Source organism: Mastomys coucha, chromosome X (genome assembly GCF_008632895.1).
Source record: "Mastomys coucha isolate ucsf_1 chromosome X, UCSF_Mcou_1, whole genome shotgun sequence".
In the NCBI taxonomy this organism is placed as follows: domain Eukaryota; kingdom Metazoa; phylum Chordata; class Mammalia; order Rodentia; family Muridae; genus Mastomys; species Mastomys coucha.
The window spans coordinates 2,228,408-2,246,076 of NC_045030.1; the positions used below are offsets into that span (position 1 = coordinate 2,228,408).

The 17,669-nt window shown below is 46.5% G+C and overlaps 2 protein-coding genes across 10 annotated transcripts in view; both read left to right on the forward strand.

The window, feature by feature from the left end:
* Kcnd1 (potassium voltage-gated channel subfamily D member 1) overlaps window positions 1–6,173 on the forward strand; it is a 15,254-nt gene extending 9,081 nt beyond the window's left edge. For both annotated transcript variants that reach the window (XM_031390278.1, XM_031390183.1), the window contains 5 exons: window positions 850–1,012; window positions 1,111–1,194; window positions 1,283–1,381; window positions 1,765–2,015; window positions 4,754–6,173. In XM_031390278.1, coding sequence (XP_031246138.1) covers window positions 850–1,012; window positions 1,111–1,194; window positions 1,283–1,381; window positions 1,765–2,015; window positions 4,754–4,991 — 835 coding nt within the window. In that variant the 3' untranslated portion in view covers window positions 4,992–6,173. The remainder of the gene's footprint in view (window positions 1–849; window positions 1,013–1,110; window positions 1,195–1,282; window positions 1,382–1,764; window positions 2,016–4,753) is intronic.
* A 2,945-nt stretch (window positions 6,174–9,118) lies between these two features.
* Window positions 9,119–17,669, forward strand: part of Otud5 (OTU deubiquitinase 5) — a 31,777-nt gene continuing 23,226 nt past the window's right edge. The window contains exons 1-2 of one of the 8 annotated variants that reach the window (XM_031390926.1): window positions 9,122–10,167; window positions 10,297–10,409. In XM_031390926.1, coding sequence (XP_031246786.1) covers window positions 9,816–10,167; window positions 10,297–10,409 — 465 coding nt within the window. In that variant the 5' untranslated portion in view covers window positions 9,122–9,815. Of the gene's footprint in view, window positions 10,410–17,669 lie in introns of all 8 variants that reach the window. The other 7 variants (XM_031390469.1, XM_031390825.1, XM_031390893.1 and 4 more) reach the window with 7 other exon arrangements.

Genomic DNA, 17,669 nt, shown 5'->3' on the forward strand with positions numbered 1-17,669 from the left:
GGATTAAAGGCATGTGCCATCACTGCCCGGCTTAAAATACTTTTTAAAGTATGTGTATAGCATGTGGGTGTGTGCATGTGAGTGGAGGCATCCATGGAGTCCAAAAGAGGGTGTTGGACCTCTGGAGCTGGAGTTTCTAATAGTTGTGAGCTGGTTGACATGGGTCTTAAACTTGGGTCCTCTTGAATTCCTAAACAGTAATTCTCCAAAATTTTCAGAGTGACAAAGTGATGCTGGGGCTAGATAAATTGGCTCAGAGGTTAAGAGCACCTGCTGCTTTTTCAAAGAACCTGGGTTCAATTTCCAGGACGCTCACGTGATGCATTACAATTGTCTGTAACCCCACTTCCAGAGGATATGACACCCTCTTCTGGCCTCCATGGGCAACCAGGCAAGGTGCACTTAATATATATGTGAAAACACTCATACACATACAAATAAATAAATAAATCTTTAAAGAGAAAGAAACCGAAGTTAGGACTGGAAAGATGGCTTCGTGGTTAAGAGCACTTACTGCTCTTACAAAGGACCCAGATTTCCCTTCCATCACCTACATGGTGGCTCACAACCATTCTTAAGTTCAGTTCCAGTGAATCTGACACCCTTTTCTGGCCTATTCAGGCACCTGACATGCATGTGATACACATACTTACATATAGGCAAACACTTATGCACAGACAATAAAACTTAAAATGGAGGAAGGAAGATAGGAAGAAAGAAAGAGAAAGAAGTTCAAGTTCAGAAAGTCCATGTGCTTGTCAAAATGTGCTGAGCACTTCAGGGGTGGGTGGATGGAATGCAGGTACCAAACACCTCTTCTAACCTTGATGTGCTTTCTGTCTTTCTCAGGTATGGAGACATGGTGCCTAGCACCATTGCAGGCAAAATTTTTGGGTCCATCTGCTCACTTAGCGGTGTCTTGGTCATTGCCTTGCCTGTGCCAGTCATTGTGTCCAACTTCAGCCGCATCTACCACCAGAACCAGCGTGCTGACAAACGCCGAGCACAGCAGGTAACTACATCTCCTTTCTGGGCACTGACATTCCTTACAGCCTAAGCCTGTCTTGTTCCAGGGGCTCGCCTATCTAACCTTTTGTCTCCTCTCTGTAGAAAGTACGCCTGGCAAGAATCCGGTTGGCAAAGAGTGGTACCACCAACGCCTTCCTGCAGTATAAGCAAAATGGGGGCCTCGAGGTAAGGAGGGACCTTTATTGGGGTGGGGGATGAGCAGGGATAGGAGGGGAAGGTGCTCATCACCTGTTTTCTGCTCTATCTGCTCCAGGACAATGGCAGTGGGGAGGGACAGATGCTGTGTGTTAGGAGCCGCTCTGCTTTTGAACAACAGCATCACCATCTGCTGCATTGTCTGGAGAAGACTACGGTGAGGCCAAATGAGAGGCTGCATTGTCAGGAGGGAGGAGGTCTGCCTGACACCAAGCTTTTCCCCTCACTGAGATGGAAGCCGAAGCACTTAATTGTAGAGATCGCATGATACTTCCTTTAAGAGGTTGAAGTCTTATGGCAGAGGCAGATGATCTCTGTATCTCTAGGAATTCCTAGCCAGCCTGGTCTACATAGTGAATTTCAGGCCATCCAAGGCTACATAGGCTGCACCTTGTCTCAAACAAAACAAAGAGCAAAAAGTGGCTTCTAGGATGGGCAAGGAAGCAGGAGGGAGAGTGACTTCCTAAGCAAAGGCCTGGGAGTTGTGCTAGCTTCCATGACATGGGGTACCCTGTGATCCCACTTCCCTTCTGCCCACAGTGTCATGAGTTCACAGACGAGCTAACTTTCAGTGAGGCCCTTGGAGCTGTCTCACTGGGTGGTCGTACCAGCCGCAGTACCTCAGTATCATCCCAGCCAGTGGGGCCTGGGAGCTTGTTCTCATCCTGCTGCTCTAGAAGGGTCAATCGCAGAGCCATCCGCCTTGCCAACTCTACTGCCTCTGTCAGCCGTGGCAGCATGCAGGAGCTAGACACACTAGCAGGTTTTCGGAGGAGCCCTGCCCCTCAGAGGTAAGTACCTAGCTCACCATCTTGACCATCTGCCTTTCATTTATTCTTTCAGATACTTACTGAGTAGCAATAAGTAGCCCTAACCATTCATGAAGCTATGTCAGGAGAATCATTTGAACTGGGGATGTCAGTCAATAATAGAACATTTGCTTTGTATGCTGGAAGCCTTGGGTTTTACCCCCACATCTCTCTCTCTCTCCTCTCTCTCTCTCTCTGTGTGTGTCTCCCTCCCCCCTCCCTCCACTCTTGCTCTCTCTCTATCTCTTATACACACACACACACACACACACACACACACACACACACATAAGAGAGAGGGTGGATCCTTGTGTCCTGAAACTTACATTCTAATAGGAAAAGGCGATTGACAAACAAGTCCAGACCGCATACTGGGTCAGACATTTTATTTTTTTCTGAGACAGGGTTTCTCTGTGTAGCCCTGGCTGTCCTGGAACTCACTCTGTAGACCAGGCTGGCCTCGAACTCAGAAATCCACCTGCCTTTGCCTCCCAAGTGCTGGGATTAAAGGCATGCGCCACCACCACCCAGCCGGCAACCTACTTTTAATAAGGGTTCAACCTCTACTCTAGCCCACCACCCAGCAGAGGTAGTGGAAGAGAAAAGTTATAAGTGGACCTGTTCAGCAGTAGTTCTTTGGGGGCGACCTCGATCTTTTTCGGCAGCAGTTCAGTCCTGTAGCAAGCACCAAATACGATTTAGCAGCTGCAGACCAGTCCTCTAGGCATGAACCAGCAGCTACAATCCAGTCCTTTCAGCAAGCAGACATCTGGCATGAACCAGCAGCTACAGGTCAATCCTGAAGAAACCACTAGGCTCGCCAACAACCGGCCTGAGGCAAGACCTCAGAAGCTTAACCTGCCTCAGGAACCTCAGGAGCAGTTCTTGTCCAGTTTCTCTCAATGGCAGCTTTACCACAAACTGAGTTCAACAACACTATGTAAGACAAACCAATATATGTGAGTCTATAGCAGAGAATAGCAAGGTGGAGCAAACCAAACCAAGGCTCAACGCTCCTCTCCCACTGTCTGTGGGGTCATATTTATACTCCATCATCACAGGTCCTTTCACGTGTCTGCTATATCCAAACATCCTTTCACCATGTCTGCTTCAAGAAAACAGTCTTTCACGTGTTTGTTTTAGCAAAACATCCTTTACCTGTGTGCCCCAGCAAAACATCATTTGACATAACTGACTTTCCAAAGAAACCAGAAGTTTCCACTTCATAAAATAATTCTTAAAAATCTCTTTTTAAAGAAAAGAAAAGCTTTTCTGAAATAATGTCTGAGTCCACATCTGAAGGAGGCAAGAGAGTGAGCCATACGTACATCTATGTAACTAGGGGAAGAGCTTTTCCAGATAGTGTTTAGCCCATGCAAGTGTCAAGAGGACTCAGTCCACCAGAGGCCTGGCAAGGAAACAACTATGCGCAGAGAAGGAAGTGGGGGACAAACAAGAAGGTAGACAATCAGGAGGAAGTGAGGACTCAGTTTTATTCCTAATGTCAACTTTCTCCACACATTGCCCCCTTCCTGCACAGGGTTTCTCTGTGTATAACCTTGGCTATCCTGGAACTCACTCTGTAGACCAGGCTGGCCTTGAACTCAGAGATCAGCCTTCCTCTGCCTCCAGAGTGCTAGGAATAAAGGCGTGCACCACCACTTCCTGGCTAGTGTAGACTTTTTTTTTTAGGTTTTTTGAGATAGGGTTTCTCTGTCTAACCCTGGCTGTCCTGGAACTCACTCTGTAGACCAGGCTGGCCTCGAACTCAGAAATCCACCTTCCTCTGCGTCCCAAGTGCTGGGATTAAAGGCGTGTGCCACCACTGCCCGGCTAGTGTAGACTTTTAAACTTTTTTGTTTATTGGGTTTCTTTTTGAAATAGTCTCATTGTGTAGCCTAAGATGGCCTTAGATTCAGTATCTATCTGCCTTAGCCTCTTGAGTGCCAGAATTTCTGGTGTGTGTCACCATTACCTTTTGCTAGTATAGACTCTTGTAGTCATTTTGGCATTGTTAAAGATAACAAGAGGGACTGGGAAGATGGCTCTGTGCTTAAGAGTACTCATTGGGCAGGGCAGTGGTGGCACACACTATTCATCCCAGCACTTGAGAGGCAGAGGTGGATCTCTGTGAGTTCAAGGTCAGCCTGGTCTATGATGCTGACTCCAGGACAGCCAGGGCTACATAGAAAAACCCTGTCTTAAAGAAACAAAATAAATAAATAAATAGTACTTATTGCTCTTGCAGAGGATCTGGGCACAATTCCCACACCTATAACCACCCCTAACTCCAGTTTCAGGTGATCTGATGCACTGTTCTGGCCTCCTTTGGGCACCAGGAATGCATGTGTACATAGACAATCATGACAAGGCTCTGGATTTAATCTTCAGCATCACACAAAACTGTGTGTGTGCATACTATGTTAAGGCACTTTGTCTCATTTATTATTTCATTTGGTCTCTGTACCAACCCAATGAGGTAAGGAATATATATTTTTTTTATTTCCATGCTACAAATAAAAGAAGGATTTGGTGATCATGATTTGAACCTAAGCCCAGCTGACTCCAGAATTCACCTCCCTTACCATAATTGAGGATGCAGGGAGAATTTGTAGCACAGTGTAAGGGACCCCATTGGTGCTTAATGAATGGGAAGATTGTATGGCAATTCTCCAGATGACTTTTTAAGAGTATTCCATTTCCCCCACCCCTGTTCACAGCCGTTCAAGCCTCAACGCCAAGCCCCATGACAGTCTTGACCTGAACTGTGACAGCCGGGACTTCGTGGCCGCCATCATCAGTATCCCCACCCCCCCTGCCAACACGCCAGATGAGAGTCAACCTTCCTCCCCTGGTGGTGGTAGTGGCAGTGGTGGCACTCCCAATACCGCCCTTAGGAACTCCAGCTTGGGTACTCCGTGCCTCCTCCCTGAGACTGTCAAGATCTCTTCCCTGTGAGGAGTGGGCCTGCCCATTCAGAGGGCCTTCTTTATTCTTGGGAACTCCTTTCCAAAGCCATATTTTGGGGAGGCAAAGAGGGGCGGACCTGGGAACTCCCTATGCCCCCTGACAAGAACTATGCAATGGAGTTTCATGGAATGGCCCATCTGGTGGGGACATAGGCAGGGAATGAGGAACTTCCCTCAGTCCAGACAGTTTTTCTAGTGGGAGCTTGAAGCATGGGACTCCATAGGTCCCTGGCCTCCTTGCCCCAGCATGCTGGGACTGGCCTCTCTCTCCTAGCTGGCCTCTTGCATGCCTCTTCCCTTGGGCCCTCAGAGGCAGGTTAAAGCTTTCTACAGTCTGACATTTGAGGTCTGTCTGGTCTGACAAGAGTTGAGAGTTCCTCTTCTCTTTGGTTGTGTTGTGCAAGTTTGGGAATTCAGGAGAGAAAACCCTCAACTCCATTTTAGCCTCGAAGGGGCAAGGTTTTGCCCTTCAACAGGCCCAGCATTTCCCAGATTCGGAAGCTTGGAATGCAACCCTGGGCTGGCTTAATGGGCTGTGGCCTCTGTAGTGACCTGCTACTCTCCAGCTTTGGCTGAGGGGGTCAGGCTGCTTCTCCTAACACAGAGATAGCACAAACACCCTTTTCCCTGGCTGGCTGCTGGAAGTGAGTTCCTGCCACCTGTCTTCTGCTGGGCCTCCAGCCAACTCTAGCAATAGCAGCTGCTGCCATACCAATATGCAAAGCCTTGGACCAATTTGCTGCAGCATATACATCTGCTCTGATCAGATGGGCCACATCTAACTACTCTCTTCTCTGATGTGCTTTCTTCTTGGGTTGGTCTGGAGTCTGGACCTGCTGAGATAAGACACTAACATCCAGCAAGAGCTGGGCTGGGTGTTGAGATCATGGGCTGGTTTTATATTCTTGGGCAGAAGTCCAGAAGTAGTATGGGCAGAGGACCCAGCTGTTCCTGACCCCTGGGAGAGATAGAAGATATCACCTCCTTCTCTGCTGTAACTCCTTTGCACACTATCTTCTCCTCCCTCTTGGGTCACCTTCTGGATCTATGCTCTCAGACTGAATCTCATGTCATCTCAGGTTCCTTGTCTCCAGCTCTGTCCCTCTGAAGCTGGCAGCTGACAAAGATGAAGTTTTCATCAGTCAATAAAACCTAAGAGGAAAGATGTGGACTGGGCATCTACTGATTCTGTGGATTGACTTTAAGGGCTGGGTTCAGCTGAAGGATTAAGAACACTATGGTCTCAATTTCTTTCAACAGTGAAGGGACTGGTGTGGGTAGATGTGGATTATGGAGAAATGAAAAAGGGTGCTTTGAAGAGTTGGTCTCTGTAGGCAGTGAAGCAGGCCAGAGGGTCCTAAGACTAATGTACCTTAGATACTAATCTGTTCCAGATCCTTTATTCCTAGAAGAAGAAGCCAAGATCTAGAGCAACATGGAATTACTTTGAGGGGGAACTTAAGCCCATGCTTCCTGATAGCAAAAAACCTATAAGTTTAATCCTAATAAAATGACTTCTGAGTTTGGTAATAATCCCCCTTCTTCCTGGATAGGCCTTCTGTTCTCTTCTGGATACCAGCTATACCAGGCTAGTATGTGACTGAGTTGTGTAGAGCCCTGTGAAGAACAATCTTGGATTCAGATTGATACATTTTAGTCTTTGGGTGAGAGACTCTTTGTTGCTAATGTGAAATAGAAATCACTTACTATGTGTAATAATGCACAGTAGCATTATTAGATCATAGATAAGCACAGAAGGCAGGCAATCACAATACAGTGTGGTACAACTGAGATTGATGGGTTATAGAAACATGTAGATGGCCAGGTAACCTTAACCTTGATGGCCAGCCTTCAAGGAAGGAGGTGGAGTTCGTCAAGCAAGAGCTAGAAGGCTAAAAAAATGTGGGTGGAGGGCACAGTGTGTCCAATGATCTGAGAGTGAGCATAAGGCTTTTGGGGAACTGAAAGGAGTTCAAACTAGCTGGAAGGGGGAGCGAGTGCAAGGCTGAAGGAGGGAAGTAGATAGTACAGATTGCAAAAGGCTTTTGAAACTGTGAGATGGATTTGGGACTTTGTTCAAGGTATAAGGGGGGACTACTGAAGACTCAGAAACAGGCCAGGCATTACGTTTGTATTTTAGAAGGATAATTTTGCCCCTGGGGAATAAGTTATGGAGAAAAAAATCTTAGATGAAGAATCAGTCAAGGGTTTTTGTGGTAGTCCATTTGGCAGGGGATAATGGCTAGGGTGGTAGCAGTGGAATTGGACAGGTGTGAAATTCCAGAGATAGAATGGGTGGGACTTGGAATTTACAGGCAGGTGAGAGCTGAAGAAGCGGAAACAGTCAAATTTGACTCTTAGGTTGCTGGTCTGGGCAATGACTGGCGAAGGGTGCCTTTTGCTGTTGAAGGAAATTCCTACAGTGCCAGGTACATGGTTAAGTATGGGGTGAAGGTTAGTCGTGAACAATATGGGTTCAGTTTTTAGATGCTGAGCAGATAGCCAGTAGGGAATGCGAAATATGGGTCTGGAGACAATCATTAGCTGATTCAGGGTAATGTTTATAGGTACTAGGCAGAAATCCCTGACCACAGAAGTCCCGTAGATATGTGTCTCCTCCTATTGTGAAATCTCAAGGAACAGAAAACATTACTGGGACCCATATTTACCCATGTATTACTAATGCCTTTCAGGGAACAAAGCTTCATGTGAAGGGAGGAGGTTAGGTGGTCTTTTTGTTTTCCCCAAAATATCTTTTGCTGGAAACAGTCCCAACATGTAGTCTTGGCTACCCTTGAACTAACTTCCTCCCTTTTCCTTTCCCTCTCCCCCTCCCTCTTTCTCTCTTCTTTCTCTCTCTCTCTCTCTCTCTCTCTCTCTCTCTCTCTCTCTCTCACACACACACACACACACACACATACACACAATCTCTTAAAATTATTTTATATGTATGGATATTTTGTTTGCATGTATGTATTTTTCATCATATGCATTCCTAGTTGAGTGTGTCAGTTCCCTGGGACTGGAGTTACACATGGTTGTGAGCCTCCATGTTTGTGCTGGAAATTGAACATGAGTCCTCAGGAAAAGATTAACTACTGAGCCATCTTACTCTTAACTACTTTTAACTACTGAGCCATTTCTCCAGCCCCTGGCTTTGAGCTCTTGATCCTACTGCCTGAGCCTCCAGATAATGCTAGTTTTGATATTGCACTTTTGTTAGGTAATCTCAAAAGAGACAATGATTGGTACAAGGTCAATAGTTCATGATGATCCATGTGTGCCTAGAACTGATGTTTTCTTTATAAGGAATCAAAGTCCAGGATTCTTCTGCACTACTACAGGTTCCAATTTACATAGCACTTACTATATGCAATGCACAGAACCATGTCATTCATTGGCAGTAATTTCTAACACACAGAAATTATTGCTGCTGGGTGGTGGTTTAATCCCAGCACTCAGGAGGCCAACGTAAGAAGATCTGAGTTTTCGACCACCCTGGTCTACAGAGTGAGTTCCAGGACAGCCAGGGCTACACAGAGAAACCCTATCTTGAAACACCAAAGGGAAAAAAAAGAACGAAAAATTATTGCTAATCTATAGAGAAGTAGAAATAGAGAATAGATTGAGTGTTAACTGACTTGTTCCAGACACTCAGACATTAAGGGCCAAGATAGCATTAGCGTCTTAGCTGCTCAGTATCAAGGAGTTTGCCAGCACCACTGGGAGACACTAGCTGCTGACAGTCTTGGTTCGTAAATATTCTCTTTTCCTGAGTAAACTAAGGGGTTTTGGTGGTAGGGGGTGTAAAGCCTGTACCGAGCCTGCGCAATACACATAAGCTTGAGGTGAACGTGAGGGTAAGAGGGTAGAGGTGACAGAGAAGGCGTGTTTTTCCGCCAAACACTAACTATCAGTGTGGTGCACGTCTGTCTAGTGGTTGGCCCGTCTGAAGTGATGGACAGCATCGTTGAACTAATCACCGAAAGATTACGATTGTTGCCAGGGTGAAGTAGGGTCCACCCTTTCGGGTTTGCAGATGGGTGGAACGGGAAGTGACGCCACAGGGGACGATATGCGCTGGGAATGTTGATATTTTCCAGTGAGTGTAACTGAGTTCCAGATGGAATCCTTGGAGACACGAATCTTATTGTGCGCGAGACAGATCACTCTGTTTATTCATAGTGCTGACGCCTCTGGGTTAGAACCTCTGGGGAAGTAAAGTATAGACTGGGAACCAAGAAGAGAACCTGGGAAGAAGGCTGCCGACTTTGAAATCTGAGACGGAGGACTCGAGAGAGTGAGCGCTCAACCCGGATTGGTTAGTGGGTGTTGTCAAGCCTTTACGCACTTTCAATTGGCTGGTGTCTGCAATTGTCACAGCGGCAAGCTTTTTGCCCACGTACTTCCGAGCAGGAGGCGGGGGCTGTGTCCTCTTGTGCATGCGCACATCCAGGGAAGCCCCACCCGGTAGTTCAAGAACCTGCGGAGGGGCGGGGCAAAGAGGTGCTTGTTTTGGTTGTGTTTCCTCTGAAGCCGAATCCCGGAACAAGGTAGCAGTAAGCTTGGCTGGACTTGGAGGGAGAAAAGGCTACCAATCCGTCTTTGTACCACCCCATTGGACTTCACATCCGGTATCTCCTCTGGGCGTGACCTGCGTACTGCCTGCGGTTCTCGAACCGGTGTCCTGATCTCTTTATCCAGGCCTTGCTGTTCCCATCGTGCCTCGCGCACAACAGTAGCCCCCTCATCCGGGTTTCTCTCCCGGCGTTCTCCGCGTCTGGTTTGCTGTGGGGTACTTGGCGGTGCCGCCATGACTATTCTCCCCAAAAAGAAGCCGCCACCTCCCGACGCTGACCCGGCCAACGAACCGCCGCCGCCCGGGCCGCTGCCCCCAGCGCCTCGGCGCGGTGGGGGTGTAGGCGTGGGCGGCGGCGGCACGGGCGTGAGTGGAGGAGAGCGCGACCGTGACTCCGGCGTTGTGGGGGCCCGTCCCCGGGCTTCACCACCACCCCAGGGCCCGCTACCGGGGCCGCCTGGTGCTCTTCATCGTTGGGCACTAGCCGTGCCGCCTGGCGCAGTTGCGGGCCCTCGGCCACAGCAGGCTTCTCCACCTCCTTGTGGGGGCCCTGGTGGCCCCGGCGGCGGTCCTGGTGACGCTCTTGGTGCGACAACTGCGGGGGTGGGCGCGGCAGGGGTGGTGGTGGGCGTGGGTGGTGCCGTGGGCGTGGGCGGCTGCTGCTCGGGGCCGGGGCACAGCAAGCGGCGGCGTCAAGCTCCCGGCGTTGGCGCAGTTGGCGGGGCCAGTCCGGAACGTGAAGAGGTCGGAGCAGGCTACAACAGTGAAGACGAATATGAAGCTGCTGCGGCACGAATCGAGGCCATGGATCCCGCCACTGTAGAACAGGTAAGGGCTGAAAGGTGAGGGGCTGTTTGGCAGAAACAGCAAGCGAGTCTACCAGACTGAGGAGGAACCCGAAGAAATAAGTTTGAGATTGGTCCAAGAAACCCAGGTCTTGTTGCTGGGCTTGACATTCTTTTTTGGTGGTGGAGGCGTGATTCCCCCCGAGGACTTGGTGTTAGGGGCTCTAAGTTAAGTAAGCTAAGGTACTCTTTTGCAGCCTGTATTTGTCAGTCTTGGTCCTGAGATCTCATCTAAGTGTCCGGCATTGGGAATTCCCCAGGAGTCACAGGTAGGTTAGAGCCCTTCCTTAGAGGAAGATCTCAGGCCTCTCTAAGGAACTTCAGTTCAGTGACTCATTTTCCTTTAGGACAAGTGTGAGATTCCCTCTCCAGAGAACTCAAATAAGGTGGTGTCCTCAGATAGGGTCGACGCATACCCAAGAAATGTAAACCCTTCATGTAGGAAGGATCTTCCTCTTCTTTAGCAGAGTTGACAGGTCTGTTCACCAGCCATGCCTGTGGCCTCCTCAGGAGGCCTAAGCCTGTATTTGGGGACCTAGAGCTTCTTGTAGAATTGAAGGTTTGGAGCATATACCCACACATCTCTTAGATAGTGATTTCTGAAGTATCCCTCCAGTGTTGTGAAACTTCTTTCTGGGAGATAAAATTCTCTTATGGCTTAAGAACAAAGGCCAAAACCAGTACCTAGAAGCAGAACTGTGGATCACAGTTGGTGTTGACGTAAAGACCTCTTTGCTTATGGCCTGGGGTTTAATTACAGATGTTGCAGGCAAGAGGACTTCTTCAGTCACAGGCTGGTGTCTATACTCTTGTGTGTGTGTGTGTGTGGGGGGGTGTCATATATTTCCCTAAGGATATATGTCTTACCTATTGAAAAATTTACTTCAGGGATTCAACTACTCAGTTTTCCCTTTCTGTGCATCTGGATTTCTCTGATACCCAAGGGGCTGAGCTGTTAATCTCACAGGAAAAGAGCTCTCAAGTCACTAAACCCAGATTAAGTTCCTTGGAAAAGAAAACTTGAGAGTCTCTCCCAGGAAGCACTCCATCTTTTGTGGAGAACTCTCACCTATTGACTTTGCGGATGGAGTCTAGAGTCTGGCCTGGAAACTATGGGTCCTGTCCAATCCCTGCCTCAGAAACTCCAGCCTCAGGACATGAGCAGTTTGGAGACCCAGAGGCGATGTCAGATGTCCTCCTCTAAATCTGCCTTCAAGGGCCTGAGACTGTTCTGTGAAGGACATATAAGGCTTTCTTTAGGAACAGGAGCCCCATACGTGCCACTGAAGACTGTAGAGGTAATGTCTGAAGTTCCTCCTCATGAAACTTGAGATGCTCTTCAGACACAGGATGACATTTCCCACCAGGACTGAGTGGGTCATGATAATTATAGGTTTCCTGAGGAATGGGGTCTTAGTCTCAACATCACATCAATTGTGTGAGGTATTGTTCTACACCTTAGGTTTGGAGGCCTGAATCTTTTGAAGCTATCACCTAAGACAACATAAGTACCCTCTTCATAGGAAGCTTTTAGGAACATTAGTCTCTTTGAGGTTTACTTCAACCTCAGAGACCTGGGAATGATGCAATTTTGAGGAAATTAGTTTTAGGCCTCTTTCCATCTTCCTCAAGGACAAGAGATTCCTTTGCTTTGGGGGACTGAGGCCTGAGTCTTTGCTTAGGCATGCAGCTCTCCTCCCATCACACCAGGTGATTCTTTCTCACCAGGGAGAGGACATGAAGTCATTTTCAATATGGCCAGAGGCTTCCTTCTTTGGACAGAGCACCTGGGTGTTCTGGTTTCTTCTTACCTTCAGGTCAGAGGAAAGAAGGCTGTCAGGTCTTGGGACCAGAAGCCCGAGGCAGCCCTTGAACTGGTAGAGGTTCTGACCCTATTTCTATTGTTGTTTCCGACTTCTGGAAATTTCTCTTACATTCCATTTCATTTTGGTTGAAAAATTTCTGTTTTACGGGGGTCAGAGTGTGGTCTCACACCCACCGTTCTTGTTCTTTTCCTGACATTTCTGGCAGAACAAATCATCTGGACTCAGAGATGTCAGGTCCAGGAGTTATTTTTTTGTTTGTGTTTGTTTGTTTGCTTTTCTTCATGACAAGGTTTCTCTGTGTAATACTTTCCTGGGACTCCATCTGTAGACCAGGCTGGCCTTGAACTCTGCTAATCAAGTGCTGGGATTACAGGTGTGTGCACAACCACTGACTGACTGGGTCCAGGAGTTATGAATCTCTGGTTCTCGTATAATCTCTTTACCCCATACAGAGGCATGCATCCCTTATCCCAGGGAAAGAGAAGGTATGTTGTTGGTGGAGATGCAGAAGGCCACATTCTTATACCTCGTGCAGTTCCGCCCTTATGTTTATATCTTCATAAGAACTTGGAAATAAGATCTGACAGACTCATAAAACCTGCTCTTCCCTGTGATGGGAGAAGCTTTCTGTTCTACTGTGGGCACAAAGGGAAGAAGGAGACTCCTAGTCTCCTTGCCTCACCTGGCCCAACTTTGAGCCTCTTGGGGATGAGAAGAAGGGATATTATTCCTGCTACTCCAGTCTTGGTTCACAGCTGTTGCAGATGCTTATAACCTAGAGGCTATTTCAGTACTGACAGAGGGAACAATTATTAGATGATTAGTCTGAATGGTAAATCTGCTTCCAGTTCTACGAATATATACTCCTGTTTCCTTTAGGATGCTCCAGGTACCTTGGGTTGGAGTCCTGGGAAATGATGTCATAAGGTTCCTTTTTTCAGGCATTACTGAGTTTCAGGCATCTCCTTACTGAGAGCCTAGCCACTGAAAACAATGGCTTATAAGCATCCTATGCCAGGAGAACTCAGAGATCTTGGAGAAAAGGACAAACATGCTGAGATAGTGGAAGATGCTAGGTTTAGCAGTACAGTCAGTGTGTCTGGGTTCTACCTTTCAGTCCATCGAATTTTGCAGAGTGAACTAGTACAGCTTCTATTCTCTGCACCTGATTTTCTTTTTTCTTTTCTTTTTTTTTTTTCTTTTTTGGCTTTTCGAGACAGGGTTTCTCTGTGTATCCCTGGCTGTCCTGGAACTCACTCTGTAGACCAGGCTGGCCTTGCTCAGAAATCCGCCTGCCTCTGCCTCCCAAGTGCTGGGATTAAAGGCATGCACCACCACCGCCTGGCACACCTGATTTTCTTTTACTCTGGCTGATGTGCTGGTGTGTTGTCAATTAGCTTTGGGTTTAAGGGATTTCAAAGCCCCCTAGTCCTGCACTTGATAGTGAATAGTGGGTATCTTTTGAAGAGGAGCTGGGTTCCTTCTCTTTCCACCTTGCTTCTTTTCCAGTCATAGAGGTTAGCCGGGCAAATCAAAGCCTTTTTGGTAGAAGGTTTAAGGATGATGTGTGTCAGTGTTGTAGCCACCTATCAAGTTTCACAGTTACAAGTGGAAAGAATTTGGGATTTGGAGCTGGGCAGGCTGGAGTTCAAACTCCAGTGTTAACTGTTGAACTGTTTTATGAGTGTAGAACTCTCATTTTAGGGCAAAAATTCATGAGGGTTAATAGAGTGTAAACATCTAGCCTTGCCCACCTTGGCTAGTTCTTTTTGCTCAGGATGAGTAATTGGCCCCAGGATGATCTTTTCTTCTCAAGAGGCTTTGTCCATCCATGGTACCCATCTCTTAGAATCTAGAACCTTGCCCATCTGGAACTGGGTGGTTGGCTGGTAAGGAAGCAGCATATGGTCCCTGCCCTGGCAACATGGATTTGAGTTTTTTTTTTTTTCTTTTTCTATATTCAACTTTTGTGTGGTCTTTGGGCAGTTCCTTTTTCCAGGTCTTTTGTTTGGGGGGTTTGTTTGTTTTTCAAGACAGGGTTTCTCTGTAGCTCTGGCTGTCCTGGATCTTAATCTGTAGACCAGACTGGCTTCGGAACTGAGAGATCTGACCTGCCTCTGACTTTTGAGTTCTAGGGTAAAAGCTGTGCACCACCGTACCTCACACTACTTGGGTCTTGTTTTTTCTACCTATTAAATGGGTAGTTGTGAGGACAGTGGTTGGATTCATTTCCCTGAAAAAAGGTGTAATCTTATCTTTAATTTTCTGTTTTACACTCTTCTCGCCCTTTATGGAATTTTATGTGGGACCCCTTGGCTCTGGGGATGGCTCAGAGTTTCTCTATGTAATGGTCCTGGCGGTCCTTGAATTTACTCTGTAGACCAGGCTGGCCTTTGAACTCAGAGAACTGCCTGCCTCTTCCTGAGTGCTGGGATTAAAGGCGTGCACCACTGCCCACATAGAATGTTATCTTTTAGAAGATGTGCTGTAATGTTTCAGCAAGTGTTGTACTTCTTGGGAGAGGTTATAAGTTCTTTGGTGGTTTTACGTTTGTTTATTGTGATGAAAATCTGGTGCTCAATTTTCTTGCTTGATGGCTCATAAGTATAATCCCATCATTTGGGAGGTTGAGGCAGAGGATTGACAAAAGTTTGAAGCCAACCTGAGTGTTGAGACCCTGTATAAAACAACCAAAATAAAAAAGTGTACAATTTAGTGGCTTTCAGAACAGCCATAGAATTGTACTTCTGTCACCAGTTTTATAATGTTTTTAATATCATAGAAAGAACCCTTTATAGTTTTTAACACGTCCCCCGATTCCTTCATCCCTTTCCAGGTCCTGGCAACCTACTAATTCGACTGGATTGAACTATTCTGAAACAAGTAAAATCATACAATAACATAGTCCTTTGTGACTTTGTCTCTTTTGGATAGCATGTGTTTAGAGCACATCATGGTATAGCATTTATCTGTACTTTATTTTTATTGCCAAGTAATAGGATCTTGGGGTTTTTAATCTGGTGGCCCAGAAATAGGGTTTTTTTGGGGGGGGGGTCTTGCTTCTCTTTCTTCTTTTCTGGTAGCCTTGTGTGGGTCTTTAGAGAAGCAGTATGCCTGTTTCTCATTGGATGGATTGCCTGTGTTTATTACTCCTGGAGCAGAGCCAGTGTTCCTGGGTGTTTTGGGTGAGGGGGTGGTGTTGGCTCCAGGTTTGCTGGGACAAGGCTGTGAGGCCTAGAATACTAAACACCTCTTGGCCATGGGCTCTGAGAAGACATCTGTCCAATGCTGTTGCCATCCTTCCCTGTACCCTTCCCCCTTTATTGGTAGTTCTTTTACCCACAGGCTGGGTCAGCAACTTCCCAGGCTGAGAGGGAGGATTCCAGGCCCCCACTGCCTTTTAATTCTAACCCTCTTTTGGGGAGGTGGATCACACAGAATGGAAGCCTTGCTGTATGTAGTCTCACAGCCACAAAGCCCTAGAGCTCATATCAAAGGAGTACTACAATGGGGATAGAGTAATTCCTGTGTTTTTTGTGACAAATAACCATGGACTGTTTGGCTTAGAACAACAGATAAATTCCGTTTCAGTTTTGGTGGTCAAAAGTTCAAAATGGGTTTCACTTGGCCAAAATTAAGGTGTTGGTGTTTACTGAACATCCTCCAACAGGGCTGGGAAAGAATCTAAACTTTTTCAGTTTCTGATGGCCACATCACTCCAATCTCTGTCTTTTTCTCTGGGGGTATGTCTGTGGTTTCCTTTTTTTGTATGAAATCTTTTCCTTCTGTAAATCTTCTCCCTCTTCTCCCTCTGTACAGGTATAGTAGTTACTTTTCTTGTGACAAAAGCAATGTAAGAGAAGAGTTTATTGTTACTTAGACTTTGAGGGGATGCAGTCCATCTTCACGTGGGGAAGTCTGGTGGCAGGGGTGTAAGGTGGCTGGTCATATGTCTGCAGTTAGGAAGCAGAGAGATGAATGCTGGTACACATTCTACTTTACTCCTTAAGCACAGGACCCTCAAGCTCATGGGGTGGTATCATGTTTAGGGTGGGCCTTTACTCTTTGGTTGATGCTCTTGAAATTCCCTATGGGGCACACCAACATGTATGTTTCTGAGGTGATTTCAAATCCATTTGAGTTGATGAGAGTTAACCATCACAAGTCTACCCATTCTCAACTTGGCACCCAAACCTTACTACCTTTAAATATCAATATTTTACTCCCAGTCCTCTGCATCTGATAGCAGTCTCAAGGTAGATAACACATTTAGTTCAAATTTAGTAGCCAGATTCTTACTAGTTCTAACATTGTTCAAAAATTTTAAGTTCAAGGCCTGGTGAGGTGGTATATACCGTTAATACCAGTACCTGGGAGGTAGAGGCAGGTAGATCTAAGTAGTTCTAGGCCAGCCAAGTTTGCATAATAAGACTTAGTTGTGAGCCTCTGTAAAATTAACAAACAAATTACATTATCTAATATACAAGGGCACTGAGCAAACATTCCCATTCTAAAAGAACGGAATGAGGATATTAGCAAGGAGAGATTAGATGAAAGCAAGACTGAAACCCACCAGGGAAAACACTAACTCTGCATTCCATGCCCAACACCTGGGCTTTTTATGGCGTCACCTTTGTTCCAACAAGCTTGGGTAGTTGTGCCCTCATCAGCTCTGGTGCTTTGAGTATATGTAGCCTCTGTCTTTAGTCAACTTCACTCGGCCCCAAAACAGAAGCTCTCAACCTGGGCGCTAAACCCTTTTGCAGGATCACATCAGAAAACACAGATATTTACATGATAATTCATAACAGTAGCAAAATTACACTTATAAAATAACACTGAAAGTAGTTTTATGGTTGGGGTCACCACAATGTGAGGAGCTGTATTAAAGTGTCTCAGCATTAGGAAGATTGAGAACTGCTAGCTTTCCTTGACAGATGTTTCTGGCATCTCCAGTACCCTTGAGATCACCTTTGCAAAAAGCATTACCTTTATAGCTTCTTAAAATGGTCTCTTAGGGTCTTATGGCAGGCAATCTGACCCTGCTATCTTGGTGCAGGGCTGTCTGATCACCTTGTTGAATTCTGGATGTCTGAAAACCCACATGATGTGGATGATGTCAAACTATGCTACCAGCTCAAGATGGAACCTAGTCCCCTTGAAGCACAGGCACTGTGGTCTTTCTCTGCCTTCTAGAGTGTTTCCTGCAGTTTACTCTGCTTTTTAAGCATTATGTTCTTCAGCTGAGTTTCCAGTTTTATAGCCTGGAGCCTTTCCTGGGTAGGTAGGGTCTTGCCCCCAAGGCAGTATATATACACCATATAGGGTTTAGGGCTTTTCTTTCTTTCTTTTTATTTTATTTATTTATTTATTTATTTATTTATTTATTTATTTATTTATTTTTTGGTTTTTCGAGA